Source organism: Callospermophilus lateralis, chromosome 10 (assembly GCF_048772815.1).
Source record: "Callospermophilus lateralis isolate mCalLat2 chromosome 10, mCalLat2.hap1, whole genome shotgun sequence".
In the NCBI taxonomy this organism is placed as follows: domain Eukaryota; kingdom Metazoa; phylum Chordata; class Mammalia; order Rodentia; family Sciuridae; genus Callospermophilus; species Callospermophilus lateralis.
In genome coordinates, this window is record NC_135314.1 from 8,251,824 (window position 1) to 8,267,003 (window position 15,180).

The 15,180-nt window shown below is 44.7% G+C and overlaps 1 protein-coding gene across 1 annotated transcript; it reads right to left on the reverse strand.

Annotated features, from left to right (window-relative positions):
• Positions 1-5,598: 5,598 nt before the first annotated feature.
• LOC143408165 (carbonyl reductase [NADPH] 1-like) lies at positions 5,599-9,151 on the reverse strand. The gene is made up of 3 exons (XM_076867590.2): positions 8,760-9,151; positions 7,954-8,061; positions 5,599-6,321 (listed from the first exon to the last, which is right to left on the reverse strand). The coding sequence occupies exons 1-3, from the start codon at positions 9,046-9,048 to the stop codon at positions 5,885-5,887; spliced, it is 834 nt and encodes a 277-aa protein (XP_076723705.2). The 5' UTR covers positions 9,049-9,151; the 3' UTR covers positions 5,599-5,884.
• Positions 9,152-15,180: the final 6,029 nt, after the last annotated feature.

Below are 15,180 nucleotides of genomic sequence, written 5' to 3' on the forward strand. Positions count from 1 at the left end.
CAAATGTCCACCAAATGGTAGCTAAAACATTGTGATATATCCATACACTGAGATATTTAGCAATATAAAGAAGTGCTAATGTATGCTAAAATATGCTAGGTTTTTGCGGAGAAGTTAGGGTTAATGGATTTAACCTAGGGCTCTCCAGCAGGCTCAGTATGAGATCTTCCACTGAGCTATAGGACAGGGCCAATGTGGTGTGTTAATCACGTTTTAATTTTTCTGTATTTTAAGATGTTTTGCCACCTTGGGGGCTTGGTTAGGCAGCCCCTCATAGAGTTTGCTAATTCCTAGAGATTGCAAATATTTTTCCATGGGCACATTTTTGATGTTTTAACCAATCCAGAGCTCATACCCCTATATATCTTCTTTAACATACTCTCACACACTAAGTGAGAGCTCTGCCCTCAGTCACACCAGAGCCAGGTACTGGACAACTTGATAATCCTCTGTATCCCACAGCTCACTGAAACTGTGCAAAGCATCAAATCAAATCAAATCAAAGCATCCAAACTTGCATACCTGCCTCACACATTCCTTTCAGCAGAACTCACAACAAAGGCCATATTTTCCTCTTTGAGGCTCCAGAATGACCCTGATACTTCCCTCCCCATGTGGGTGTGTCCTTTCTTCTTGGGAACTTTAAATAATAAACTCTTAAAATTGTCTTTATTTCTGTCACTACCATACCTGGTTAGAAACATTTTAATACACGTGGGATAACTTAGGAAAAAATTGTTATGTAAAAGAAGCCAGACACAAGAATCACTTAATATATGATGATTTCATTTACATAAATAGGCAAATCTACAGAGACAGAAATGGATGTGTGGTCTGCCCAGGGGGTGGGGTGGGGGTGGGGGGGATAAGGGACCTGGGAGTGATTGCTGATGGGTGTGGGGTATGTTTGTTTGTTTGGGGAGGATGAAAATTTCCTAAAATTAGATTATGATGGTAGTTCTGATGAAACTAAAAATTTTGAATTTTATAAAGGGCAGATTGTATATAGCCTATGAACTATGTTGGCTGTACTTTTGTGAATGAAAAGTAAATACGTTTTCTTGCTACTTCTTCCCTCCCAGCTTTGGAAACTGTTTTTGACTATTCTTTTAATTGCAATGTAGTTGTTTGTATAACATTAATAAAAATGGTGCATTTGTAATGGATATACTTGGAATTTTGTTATGTTTTCCTAGCCTTGAGAGACTTTTGAAAAAAACAAATCTGCGATTCATTCAGAAGTTCCAGCAAAGAAAATTTAAACACTAAATGTGGTAGTCACACCTTTATTCTTGCTGCATTATGGAAGGAATAAGGACATGTTTAATGAAGCTGTATTTATTTGGCAAGCAACTTAGCCTGGAGGATGTTTAGAGAAAGGCTACCTGTCATGAGTCCCTAGCTCTGCTCACTGGGTTTGCGTCTGTTATCTGCCTGTTGACTGGACTGGATCCTGAACTCTTGGGGTTCATCCAGTACAGATTTCCCCCACAGAGTCTCTAAGAAGAGCTTCCCTGTTCCAGAAGGCCAAGGAGCTGAAGCTGGCCAATGCAACATGGAGCACAGGGACACGTCTCACGGTCGGTGTGCGAACCACACAGAGAGCTCCACAAACCCCTGATGCCACCTTGAGCAGTCATTGAGACTACAGACCCCGCTGGAGACTGATGACACGAGGCTGTGCACAGCTTTCCCCAAGATGGCCAGAGAAGACTACCCTATGTGAGCCTCTTCATCTCTCCTTGCTCATGCCTACATCTTTTGCTTGGCAGGAAGACGCTGTCATTAGCTTTTCACATCCAGTGGCTCCTTTGGGTCACTTGACAGAGGGGACCTGTGATGTCAAAAAAGCTTGACATAACATAAGTGATCTTTAAGTCTAGCTGGTGGCTAGCTTTCACAACAGCCCTTCTGCCACTGTGTTCCAGTGGTGAAGAGGACCCTTCAATAGACAGCCTCCTAGACGGGTTTGTTCTCTCTCCTTGTTTTAATGGAACCCAGTGATAGGATACTAGATAACAGAATTGCTCCTTACTGGCCGAAAAGGGAGCCGGTGCAGTTGCTGGGACTCCTTGTGGCACATGGAATAATACCTCTGGGTATTGTGTAGCCTCAGGTGCCAGAAGTTGTTGAGCCAGTGACTTGGTTGAAATGCCTTGAGCCTCATTGGGCTCACTCTTTGATTTTGCTCAGGGAGACCCTGGCTAATGGCTGTATTTTAAACTCATGGTATGATCCTCTGATAGTCACAGTCGTCTGCCTGGTACACTGTGTTCTCTGAAAAAGTATGATATATCCACATGGAGCCATGTCCTGACGGGAAGTTGTTTTTCTTCAGCGAGAATCATGGAAGCTCTTCAAACCTGTGATCACGAGGCCATCAAGGACATGTTGGGACTGGAAATGCCAAATGATCAGACCAGAGCAGAGTTGCTCCACCTCAGTTGTGTGCTTGAAGCACAACCAGAACCAGAGAACCAGAGTGCCTGAACCAGAGTAAGAAAACTGGCTTTGAGAGTAGCCTCCCATTCTGTGGTTCTACACAATGCGGAGTTATGATCCATGTATACGTAATACGTCAAAGTACAGTCTCCTGTCTTGTATATCTTAAAAGAACAAAAAGAGAAAAGAGTTTGAAATGACCAATTTCACTCTCCTCAATGCTTTTTTTTTTTTTATTGGTTGTTCAAAACCCTACAAAGCTCTTGACATATCATATTTCATACATTAGCATACATTAGCTTCAAGTGAGTTATGAACTCCCTTTTTTACCCCAAGTACAGATTGCAGAATCACATGGGTTACACATCCACATTTTTACATAATACCATAATAGTAACTGTTGTATTCTGCTACCTTTCCTATCCTCTACTATCCCCCCTCCCCTCCCCTCCCATCTTCTCTCTCTACCCCTTCTACTGTAATTCATTTCTCACCTTGTTTATTTTCCCATTCCTCAATGCTTTTATTCTTATAAAAACACCCTGCCTTGCTCAGCTCATTCTTTTTTATGGCATGAAGTGCTGCCTTATTCTATAATCAGAAACAAAAGACAACTAAGGTCTTGTGGGGCTGGGTTGTGGCTCAGAGGTAGAGTACTCACCTACCATGTGTGAGATACTGGGTTTGTACCTCAGTACCACATATAAATCCTCAGTCCACATATAAATGAAAATAAAGATGTTGTGTCCACCTATAGCTAAAAAACAAATATTTAAAAAATGTCTTGTAATTTTGTGTGTTTACAGTTAGGGCTGATTCCCAGAAAGCTCCCATGAGGGAGGGAATGTTTATGCACCTCTATTACTTTGGGAGACCTGAGGAAAGAAGAGTAATATTGCAGAAAGGGGAATTACGTACCGGGGATTGAGTCAGCACTGGCTAGCAGCTTCGGAGGTCCAGCTGGGATTGTGATTGTACATCTCAAGAGCGCCCAGTCAGCCCTGTGATTCCCTCCTCCCAGTGTCTTGCTGCTAGTCAGGCTGGGTGTGGTGGTTCCTTTTGAGGGTTGGTGTTTTCTGGGCTCATTCAAGAGTGTAGGATAACAAGGGAAGAGTTGGAGCCCCAGGCTCCCTCTGCCTGCTCTGAGATATGGGCATGTTTGTGACTGTCTGCAGTCGGGGTGTGTGTGCTGCCGGCGTTGTCTAGCAGATATAATCAGCTTCCTCTCCAGTGTGCAAACCCCAGTTTGGTCTCCATTTGCAGTTCATCTCAACTTCCCTTATTCCACTTAAATCTGAGCCCCTTTAGCTTTTCAGGTGAGCTGGTTGTAACACCTGCCTGAATCCTTCATATCCTATATTCAGAGACTCAGTTTCTCTTTCTCTTCTGATTTCCTTTTTCTTTTTCCCTGTGAATGGGTCTTATGTGCTCTCATGTGGTCTTGAACTCTTAGATTCTAGCTTTGAACCTGCACAAGCATCCCAAGCAGCGGCACAACAGGTGTGCACCACTGCACACACCTCTGGAAATGGTATTTTTGTATGTAATTTTACATTTTCTGAAAATTTTATTTTAGCAGCATGTACCTTAGTCTTCAGGTTGAGAAATAAATCTTAGCAGTAGGATAGAATATCCTTTCCCCCTCGCAGAGGTACCCAGGAACCTGAATATGGAATGATGATGTCTTTAGGGCTCTTGAAGAAGCTGGATGTCATTAAGGTATTAAGGAGACTTATCTTTGCATTTCAACTGTACATTTCTAAGCCAGCACTTGAAACACTATAGTCTTGACTTAGACATTGTTTATGTGTTGGTGTCTGCTTACAAAAACAAAATAACTAGGAGGAAATGAACAACCCTGTTGAAGGGTCAAACCTGGAAACCAAACTTTCCTCTTATTTCTTAAGTATTTTTTTTTCGTTGTACATGGACACAATATCTTTATTTTTTTTGCTTATTTTTATGTGGTGCTGGGGACAGAACCCAGGGCCTTAAGCATGCGAGACAAGCACTCTACCACTGATATACAACCACAGCCCCCAAACCTCCCTTTTAAAAGAAGGGCTCATGCTGGTTCTCAGGGTTGCTCACTCTTCAGGTCCCCAGGCATGGCAGCCCCTGGGGCAGAGTGAGAAGTCCTGAGAGTAGAGGTGTGGACAGCATGGAGCCAGGCTGTGGGAGGGAAGGGACAGTGGACACTTCCTGATGCCCTCTGGAGCCAGCTGGGCGATGGGCAGTGAACAAGGGCTTCTCTCCACCACCAGGGGTGACATTGCTCTGATCCCAGGTGCGACAAAAGCACACGCCTTGTGGTACACGTGCCAGGCACCGTTTTTCAACACTTACACTGATGTGTCATCCCATGAGTGCTTGACACTTAAAGAAACCCAGACACAGCAAGGAGTGGCCACTCTGCTTGAGCCACTGCTAAGTAAGGTGCCAGATCCTGGGCTTTCCTTTTCCATTTCTAATTTTTATTTATTGTTGTGGTACTGAACTGTGGACCTGAACCCCTGACTTCACCCATGCTAGGCCAGTGTTCTACCACCGAGCCATACCCTCACCCTCCCCAAGATTTCAAAGCTCACAATAAACAAAAAAGTGGAAAAATGGTCATCAATGTCTATATATGCATCTATGGTCTGCAATTCCAAACATCCTGTTATGCTCTTCTACTTCTCTGTATTTTGGAACACATGGGAGTATTACAGTTGTGGGATACTTTATTCCTACTTAGGAACACTCTCTTCCAGGCGTCTCTATAATATTTCTCCAGCTCAGTCATAAGTGACCACGCACACAGCACCCACTCACTCTTCTCAAGCCGCTGGTTGTTTTCACACAATGACCTAGGCTTTGGGAAGACACAAGGGCAGCTGCCTTTGCCTTGGTGGTAGTGTGTTTTCCTGGGGGAGGGGTAAGCCATAGTCCAGGGGCCACATCCAACTATGATGCTTGTTTTGCTAAGTGTGTCTGCTCTCCTGTTGGACGAGTAGTTGCAACTGAGGGCATAGCCCACAGAGCAAGGTGTTTAAGGCCTGGCTCCTTCTAGGTCTGACCACGCCTGAGTTCCCCTCTCCCTCCCCTGGACCTAGCTTTTACAGTGACCAAGCTCCTGGCATGGAGTTTGCTTCATCATGAAAACAGTCTGCAGAGTGGACATTTATCAAGAATCCTTTATTCACCTTCTCATTTGCATTAGTTATTTTCAGGAATTTCACTTTTCTCTCCCTGTGTTGAAGAAAAGACCTCAGGGAATTAGTGGTGCCTGAGTGAGCTCCCTGCTCCACCTGTGACATGTGACACCTAAGCACTTGATAAGGATGCCTGTGGGATTTTTTTTTTTTTTTTGTCTAAGGATAGTTTTGAAAGCATGAATATCCTTTGGGTCACATCAGTGCAGGATACCAAGTGGGGACCATGGTGGAGGTGTGAGTTCAGCTCACCACTCACTAACTTGTTTATCCTGAACAAACTGCCCATGAGGCCCCTCTGCCTCTGGGGGCAAAAGGGCCAAGTACACGGGGGTCTCGGCTCCTTCTTCCGGACTCTTGGTGGCCGAGGGTCCTGTCATGTCGGTTCTCACCCATCCTGGGCAGCAGGCATTCAGCAGGATCTTGTCTCCTCTCCTCTGCTCACTGAGTTTCCAGGCATGGATTCTGGACAGGACTGTGACACCAATCTTGGAGACTCCATAGGCAGAATTGGGCCAGCCTTCTTTTTCGTGCACTCCATTTTTTGCGTCTTCCACAAACTTATTCATGAGCCCCACCAGCTCCTCCTCTGTGATGGTCTCACTTCGAAACTTCTGCTGCAGCTCTGGGCTGCAGCGTTTAAGGTAGACCAGACTCAAAACGCTGGAGACATTTACCACTCTGCCTAAAATACATTCCAAACCATCATACATTCATCTGTGTTAACATGTAACATAAAATCTACATGAGAACAGTGAAGACCAATTATACTGAAATGTTAGAGCAGAAAATTATCATATGAAAGAGCGCTACCAGTATGAGCTATAGGAGAAACAGACATGGACTGTTGGGTGGTTGCATAACGAACTTCCATAAAGAACCTCCTGGGATCACAGGGTGCTTGTGAGCACAGAAGTTTCAAGGAAGCTGTACACTCAAGTGACAACTCTAAGCCACACATCTCGTTGTAAAGGCGGCTGGCTGCTGGTGTATCATTAATGAGAGGGGGTCTCCCTGAGTGGAGGAGTTCTAGGGAAGTTTTCAGTGGAAGACTAGGAGAGTCTTTGGCGTGCACAGCATGAAACACTTTGATGGGGAGATGAAATGAGCCAGGAGGGAGACAGGGGCAGATCACAGCGTCACTGTGAACCATGCTGAGGGCCTGGATTTCTCCTGAAGGAGTCTGGGAGTGGCCGGCACAGCTTCAGCAGAAGCAGACACTGTGCAGAGCCCTGGGAAAGGGCATGACTCAAGAAGGAGGCCTCTCAGGAGGGTTTGCAGGTGTGTGCATGGTCAGCTGAGGGCCCATTTAGGGCTGGGATGAAGGATTCGGGTGATTCTCAGTGGGCACAATCTTTTAATTTTATTATTTCTTTTTCTTCTTCTTTTTTTTTTTTTTGAGAGAGAGAGTGAGAGAGAGAAAGAGAGAATTTTTAACACTAATTTTTTTAGTTATCGGCGGACACAACCTCTTTGTTTGTATGTGGTGCTGAGGATCGAACCCGGGCCGCACGCATGCCAGGTGAGCGCGCTACCGCTTGAACCACATCCCCAGCCCCTTATTATTTCTCTTTGATTTCAGCAATTGAACCTAAAGGTGCTTAACTGAGCCACATCCCCATCCAGTTCTTTGAAATTTGAGGCAGGTTCTTCCTATATTGCTTAGAGCCTTGGTAATTTGCTGAGGTGGGCCTTGAACTTGCAATCCTCTTGCCTCAGCTTCCTGAGTTGGTGGGATTGCAGGGGTGTGCCATGATGCCCAGCTCAGTGGGCACAATCTTAGCACATGGGCATTGCTGATGTGGGGGCAGAGCCTCGGGACCACCAGGGTGGCCATGATGGTGGGTGGCCAGGAAGATTTAGAAGAAGGATGGACATCCTCTGAAAGTGTCAGTTGTAGATTGGGGGTATCAGGAGTTATGGAGGATCAGGAACATCCATATGTGTGAGTTGGTCTGGGAGTGTTTTGGGCAGGTGACAGGTTTAGTGGGGCTGTGTCTAGTGAGGTGGTCCTAGTCCATGAGTCTGAATAAGGGTGCACAGAATGGAATCTAGGGCCTTTGTCAGTAGGAGGGAAAGAAGAAATAAAGAGCTGCTCTGAGGAGACCTTTGAACAGACACTTGAGGATACCAAAGAGCCAGGTGTGGCAAGAACAGTGCACAGAGGATTAAGCCACTGGAGAAGGCGGGTGGGGAAGTAGAGCTGCACCTGGCAGGTGGAGGCCCAGCAAGGCAGGGGCACAGCTGCAGCAGGAGAGGCCAGGGGCAAGGAGATGAGACTGCAGGAGGGCAGGGCCAGATCACCCACCCCACTCACCTTGTGGTTTTATGAGGGGGAGTAGCTCTGTGCAGACATCTCGGGTACCAAAAAAGTTTGTTTTCATTGTGACTTCTGCTTGAATATGAAAGGGTGTCGGATCAGCCGCTTTTGAGAAAAAAGAGAAAACAATAAACAGTTGCCTTGGGGTACAATTTCTCAGAAATAAAAGAGTGCACAGGATATCTGGCACCCTCCAAGTAAAGTCTTGTGTCTAGTGTAGGGTTGTTCACACTTGAGATCTCCTGGGAAGCGGGTATAGCAGTTGGGGAAGGAATGGGGAAGGGTTTCAGATAGTGACCTCATTATATTGTTATATTTTCTTCTATATGAACATGTAGCATGAAATCCCATCATCATGTACAGCTATAATGCATCAATTAAAAAAAAATGTGGAAAGCGGAAAAAAGTCAATCTCCTAGTTTCATAACATTCTTTGTTTTTGTAGAATGGCAGTATTGGGATAGTCTGAGTCATGGGTACTGTCTATTTACTATGTTGGTGTAATCAATTTTTTGCAATTATTTATTTCAAAAGTAGTGAAAAGTCTACTCAACTACTTTAATGTACACTTTTGTAAAGAAAACCTAGAAAGGTCCCAATGAGTCCCAGCCACTCAAACACAATGTCCCTTTGGCTTGCACCTTCTCGGTCTCTGCTTTCCCTATGGCTTCCATCTATGCTGTTCTGTTTCTTTCTAGGGAGACTTTCTGGATCCCACAAAGCAGAGGGCACCCGCCCCTGAGCCGCTTGCACAATCGTGGTCCCCCAGGACTATAAGCTTTGCACCCCGACCGACCGCTTACTCTTTAAGGCGATGCCCGCGTTGTTGACCAGCACATCTAGTCCCCTGTACTCCTTGCGCAGGAAGTCACGCAGGTTGCGGATGCTCTGCTGGTCGTCAATGTCCAGTTGGTGGAAGAGCGGGCTCAGGCCCTCTGCCTGCAGCTGCTGCACCGCTGCCCGGCCCCGCGCCTCGTTGCGCGCGGTGAGCACCACGTCCCCCGAGAACTGGCGACAGAGGTCGCGCACGATGGCAAAGCCAATGCCCTTGTTGCCTCCAGTGACGAGCGCCACGCGGCGACAGGACGACATGGCTGGTGGGCAGCGCGGAACACCTGCACAGAGAGTGGATCTCAGAACCGCTGCACCGCTGAAGCGCAAAAGTGTAGCTCAGGCAGGTTGCTAGCCCGGGACCGCCCGCCCACCACGCAGGCGCAGCCCCGCCCTGTGCAGGGCGTGGCTCGCCTGGAGTTGTCCGGAGTTGCTCTGAGTTGCCCTGAGTTGCCTGGAGTCGCCTGGGGCGGTCAAAGACTGGGAACTGGAGATTAAAGTAGTGCGTCTCAATTTAATCGTTGCAAAACTCGCCTCCTGATTTTATTGGTATGTACTTAATGAATTGTTCAACTGTTGGTTCCTTCCGCAGTTAGAGGAATACGCAGTGAAATCGGGTAGCTTTTTGTAGAGGAACATGAGGAGTGTTTTGGGGGAGTCAGAGTGAACCAGGAGGTAGGCTGGGGCAGATCACTGGCATCCCTGGGAACCATACTGAGGGCTTGGACTTTCTCCGAAGGATTTTTGGAGCGGTTTGCCAAGCAGACTGTGTGCAGAGCCCCAGGAAAGGAAAGGATTCAAGAAGAAAGGCGCTTCTCTTGCCACACAGGCCAGTGGGAGCTGGTGGGTGCTGGCAGGTGCCTACCTAGTAGAGAAGAACCATTGGGATTGGTCATGTGACTACATCTGTACTGACTTCCAGTGCTGGTCTTCTAAGGTTTGCTTTCTGTACCCCCAAGTATCCAGTTATTCACAATTGTGCTTGAAAGACGTGTGGCTTGTGTATGAACTTCCCCTCCCTTTATCTCTGCAATTGAAGTCTTTTCAAACTAGAGTTGTGGAATGAACTGAAAGAACAGTCCAGGGCATCAAATTTCTGTTCATTTCACCCTAAGTATATAAAAGCAAAGCTACTCGCCTGTCCTTTTTGAGAATGGAGGGAAGTATTTACTAAATCAGCTGTTACTTCACTATGTATTTGCAAAAATACCATCCTACCTGGCTCTGAGAGCTGCAGTGTACAGGTGCCTGGGCACATCACAGCCCTTCACACACACACAAACAAATCACATGTCAGGTTGTACCTTTTTTCCTCCATTTTAAGATGAAGGAATGGAATTCTGCTGAGAAAGTTTATAAGTTGGTTCAGTGGTTCGAATGAATTTTCCTCATCCCTTGGAACTTACAACTAGGGAAGAGGGGACTAGATCAAGTTTCATTTCTGTCCTGTCCCATATGTACCACTATACACAGTGTCTATTTAAATCTAAATTGAAATTGATGTATAATTAATGCAAATTACAATTAATACAATTAATGTTTTAGGCTGGGGTTGTGGCTCAGGGGTAGAGCACTCACCTATCATGTGTGAGGCACTGGGTTAAATCCTCAGCACCACATAAAAATAAAATAAAGATATTGTGTCCATCTATAACTGAAAAATCAATATTTAAAAATTCTTTTTTTTTTTTTTTTTAAGCTGGGTGTCTGGCCTGTAAACCCAGTGGCTTGGCATGCTGAGACAGGAAGATTGTGAGTTTGAACCCAGCGTCAGCAAAAAGCAAGGCACTAAGCAACTCAGTGAGACCCTGTCTCTAAATAAAATGCAGAATAGGGCTAGGGATATGGCTTAGTGGTCAAGTGCCCCTGAATTCAATCCCCGATACAAAAAAAAAAAAAAGTAAAATTTTTTTTTTTTAATTAGTTGCTCATGACAATACAGTGATCTTGACATATCATACATTTGATTCAAATGGGGTATGAATTCTCATTTTTCCACATGTACAGATTGCAGGATCACATTGGTTATACAGCCACGTACACACATACAGCAATACTAGTGTCTATTGTATTCTGCTGAAATTGTATTTTATTTCAGTTACCACATTTGAAGGGCCCAAGATTCACACATCAGTGACCCCAATATTGAGCAGTGCAGCTATAAGATATTTTCATCATTGCAAGAGAGTCTTGTGCGCAAAGCTGCTTTACACAGATTCTAATTATGTTGCCACTTCAAGGTGACTTTCCTGGCAGTTGATTAACAAAAAGTTGAAGAACCTTGCTTTTTTCAATGGAATTTTTTATTGAGGTAATAATAAATTCACAAGCAGTTTTAAAAAAAACAAGAGAGATCTTACAGGTCTCCCAGTTTCCCTCAGTCTCAAACTCTAGTATGATATCACACATATATTGACATGAAAAGGATGTTCAAGTCATTTTTGGAGTTCTTCTGTTTTGTGTCCTTACTCATGGGTGTACAGTTACTTCTGTATGATTTCATCACATGTTTAGATTGTACAGGGCTCCTGCCCAAGACACAGTGTTTCCAGGAGCAGAAGGGCTTCTGTTGTTGCTGTTGTGTAACCAAACTCTCTGCTCTTGCCCCGAAACCCAGTCTATCCCCCGTCAATCAGGCATCTGCTCCCCTTTTCTCCAGGTTGTTGTTGGATACTTGTTACACAGATGAAGCCTAGGAAATGTAACCCTCTGGGTTGTCTTTTTCACTTGGCTAATGAAGTGGCTTTGTGTGTTCTCCCTCACCTGAGTGTAGGTTTGGTCTGTGGTTGGGTGGTCTCTCCTCTCTTGCTTTCTTCTTAGGTGTGGTGAGCCAGTGCAAGAGGGCGTGGGTTAAGGACGTGGGTTGAGTTAGAGTGGGTAGGAGGGCCACTCGCTGATGGCTGGTGGTGCAGGAGCTTGGAAAAGAGAGCACCTGCTGATTAAAAAGGCAGTGCCTGAGAGAGGGCTCTGGATCATGATTTTCAGGCTGGTTTGTTTATGCTTTCAGAATTGGTCCCCACACAAGAGTTGACAGTTCAATGGGGCTAAATGCTCCAGAAAATATGGTATAGGAACCATCAAGAGCAGAAACAATTGGAGAAAAAAAAAATCATGGGTATCCTCAGTCACAGACACCAAGGAGGGACATGGGAGAAGGAATTCCCAGCAAAAGAAGGTGTTCTAAGAAAGAATGGATGGTCAGCGGTTCCAAGTGTTGGGGGAAAAATTGAGAAAGAGAAAAAGAAAACTGAGACACAGCCAAGAATCTTCTCAAGAGGTAGTCTTTGATCTCTTTGGGAAACATATTTATAGTAACATTGGAGAAAGGAGCAATAACCAGGGAAGGGACAATCATCAACAATTATACTTCATATCACCTTCAAAATATACACCACAAAGGAGAAATCACATATGGAGACTAGCAAGACTAGGGTAGAGAAATTATACGATGGGAAGAATTGAATCAAGACAAATGTGAACATTGGGGACAGGAAATGTATGAACAATGGCTGGTTAACTGCAATAGGACAGAAAAGATGTGAAGGCTCCCAACCTAGACCATGGAGAACTCACTAGGGTGGGGATAGGCAGACTCTGTCTTGGAATCCAATCCAGTGAGTCAGGCCTCATATCCACAGGGTTTGGCAACAACTAACCAACCATCTTCCAGGGAGCACTGAGCGGGGGGAAGGACTGGGAAGGAGTACATGTGTTAACACAGTGAAATATGAAGTCTTCCAGCAAGTAAACTGGAGCAGGAACAGGATCAGGAATATTGTAGGAAATAAGCTGAAAGACAGCCAAATAGCATCAGAGGAGTGGAGTAGTAACACAGATCCTGCTAATGGACTCTGGTTCAGGGGCGAGACTCCAGTCCCTGGGTAGAACTGGCAAAGGCAAGTAGAAAGTACTATAGTGCCAGAGGAATGAGGAGACAGAATGCCCGGCAGGCTTTTAAGAAGCAATAAGGTACCCAAGATGGTGTGGAAGCTAGTGAGCAGATCTGAGGTGCAAAATAGAGCCAAAGGGGCCAAAAAGTGATTTCTGATTTCCTGCAGCCCAGAACACTGGGCCAGAGCTCCTCAGCCCCTCCTAGCAAGACAGAAAAAGCCTAGCATAAACAAGTCGGGTTGCAAGGATCCCCTTGGAAGAAGACTGCCAAGACTGAGAATCAGGCAAAAGTCAAAGTAGGAGTGCTTCAAGATCAAGGGGGATTTTAAAACATAAAAAGAAGTCAGAGTAAGGGGAAGTTCAGAGAGAAGGTAGTGAGAAGCATTTTGTGGGGAGAAGACCAAGAAAGAAGGGAAAGTAGGGCTGGGATTGTGGCTCAGTGGGAGAGCACTTGTCTGGCATGTAAGAGGAACTGGGTTCAATCCTCAGCACCACATAGAGATAAAAGGTATTATCCATCCATAACTAAAAAATATTTTTTAAAAAGAGTGTAAAGGAATGAAATTCCCAAGGAATGCCTGACCTTTCTCTCACCAGACCTAACCAGTCACAGACCCAGTGCTTTACTGTAAAGTAAAGTAAATGTACCAAATCAGAGGACCTGAGATTCATCTGCTGTGTGAGGGCCAAGGAAGAATTTCTTCATTATGAAAAATGGTAAATACACAGACGTAAGTCCCTGAAGACGTAAATACTTTCTCATGATGCAGACTCACATGTCCAGAGTATCTTGGGTACTATTCTAACTGAAGACCAACAGTGAGCTAGAGAACCTTGCACAGTATTTGGTAGTTCCATTGCTTTTCTTCTGATCTTGCCTATCTCCTCCTGGCAATTGGTTTGCAGCTTTACAGCTTTTGAAGTTCAGGTCAATAGGCCAGGTTCCCTTTTAGGGGAGATCACTGAAAAGGCATATTTTTTCTTAGCCTTTGAAATCATCACTTCCAAGTTTAAACTTTTTAAATGCCTCAAAATTTAAACTCCTGTCTAAAAAAATTATATCCTTGGTTTTTCAGTAGGAGGAGGACATTTTAGATTTTCTTGTGTTGGCCTAATGGATGCTGAGGAACCATTCAGAGAGATCTTTCAGAGGAGAAGCAGAAAGAGGCAGCCTCCCATTTCTTTCTAGAGATTAAATCACAAGGCCTCCAGGCAACTCTGGTGGCCTTGATACAAGATCTCAGTAAAGAAATGAGAGGACATCCTGACCCAACAACACTGTGACCACAGTGCAGGGTTATGGCAAGGGAGGGCTGGACTAGGTAGGAGTCCAAGTGACAAGGCCTCCTACTCTCTACATCCAGTTCCTACCCACCCAAAGTCAGAAACCTGAATTAGACAACAAGCCAAATTTAAAAGTCAGCTCGGAACTATGGTTGCTATGTCATTTTTAACTAAATGTAGAACATCATCCATTTTCAAATTCCAGTTTTAAAAAAAAATCAAACACATAGTTCCTGAGAGTTGGCTACCAGGTCATGATACACATACTGTGTACGAGGTGCCTCAACATGGGGGCAGGGAGCTCTGCAGAAATACAGTACCCATTGCTGTCTATTTTGGTGGCTGATAAGCCCCACACTGCTGCAGACCAGGAGTCACACTCGGCAATCTTCCTCTTCCGTACCACCTCACAGAATTTTCGTGCAAAAGATCTTCAAGGGATAATGAAAGGGCCAATGAACTTAGCAGGGAAAGCACATGAGCAAGTCACAGTTGTTCTGCATCATAATGTATAGAAGGTATCATGTGACATTACCTGGCAAGAGAAAGCTTGCAAGAGAGCAAGAAGGTGAGAGCAAAAAGGCAATTAAATTTCAACATGAGTTTGAAGAGGGTATTCAAATCATACCATGATGTAACTGAGCTCCCCAAGCTAGTCCACCTCAATATCTTTAAAATTAATCATATCCACAATGTTCTTTCTGCCATACAAGAAAACAGATTCATGGATTCTGGGGACTGGGATGCCAACAAGACTGAGAGTCTCATTATGCCAACCAAGGTTGGTGTACATTATGTCCTTGATACTTAGAAATTGTGATGACAGTAGGGAGGAGGAGCAGGAGAGAGAAGAAGTAGTAGTGGCCTACTGATTAATATTCATTGCCTGAATATTAAACACATGTAAAAGTTAGTTCAATGAATCCACAGATAGCACATTCAAAACAGTCTACAAAGGAAAGCTAGGGAATATCTGTGCCACCATCAACTTTTGAAAGTATTCCAGGTAATGGCAACTCCTCTTTAGTAAATATGTTGGTGTTATTTAAAATCATGAGAATCTTAGTATATTTTTCAACTCAGAATGACATTTTTAACAAGAAACCCAAGCAGTCTGTGGGCAACAGAATAAAGAACCCTGGGCTGATGAACCAGTGTGGGAACATCCCAGGTGTGCCCATGAAGCAGGAGATGGTCCAGGCACAGTCTCACATCAGA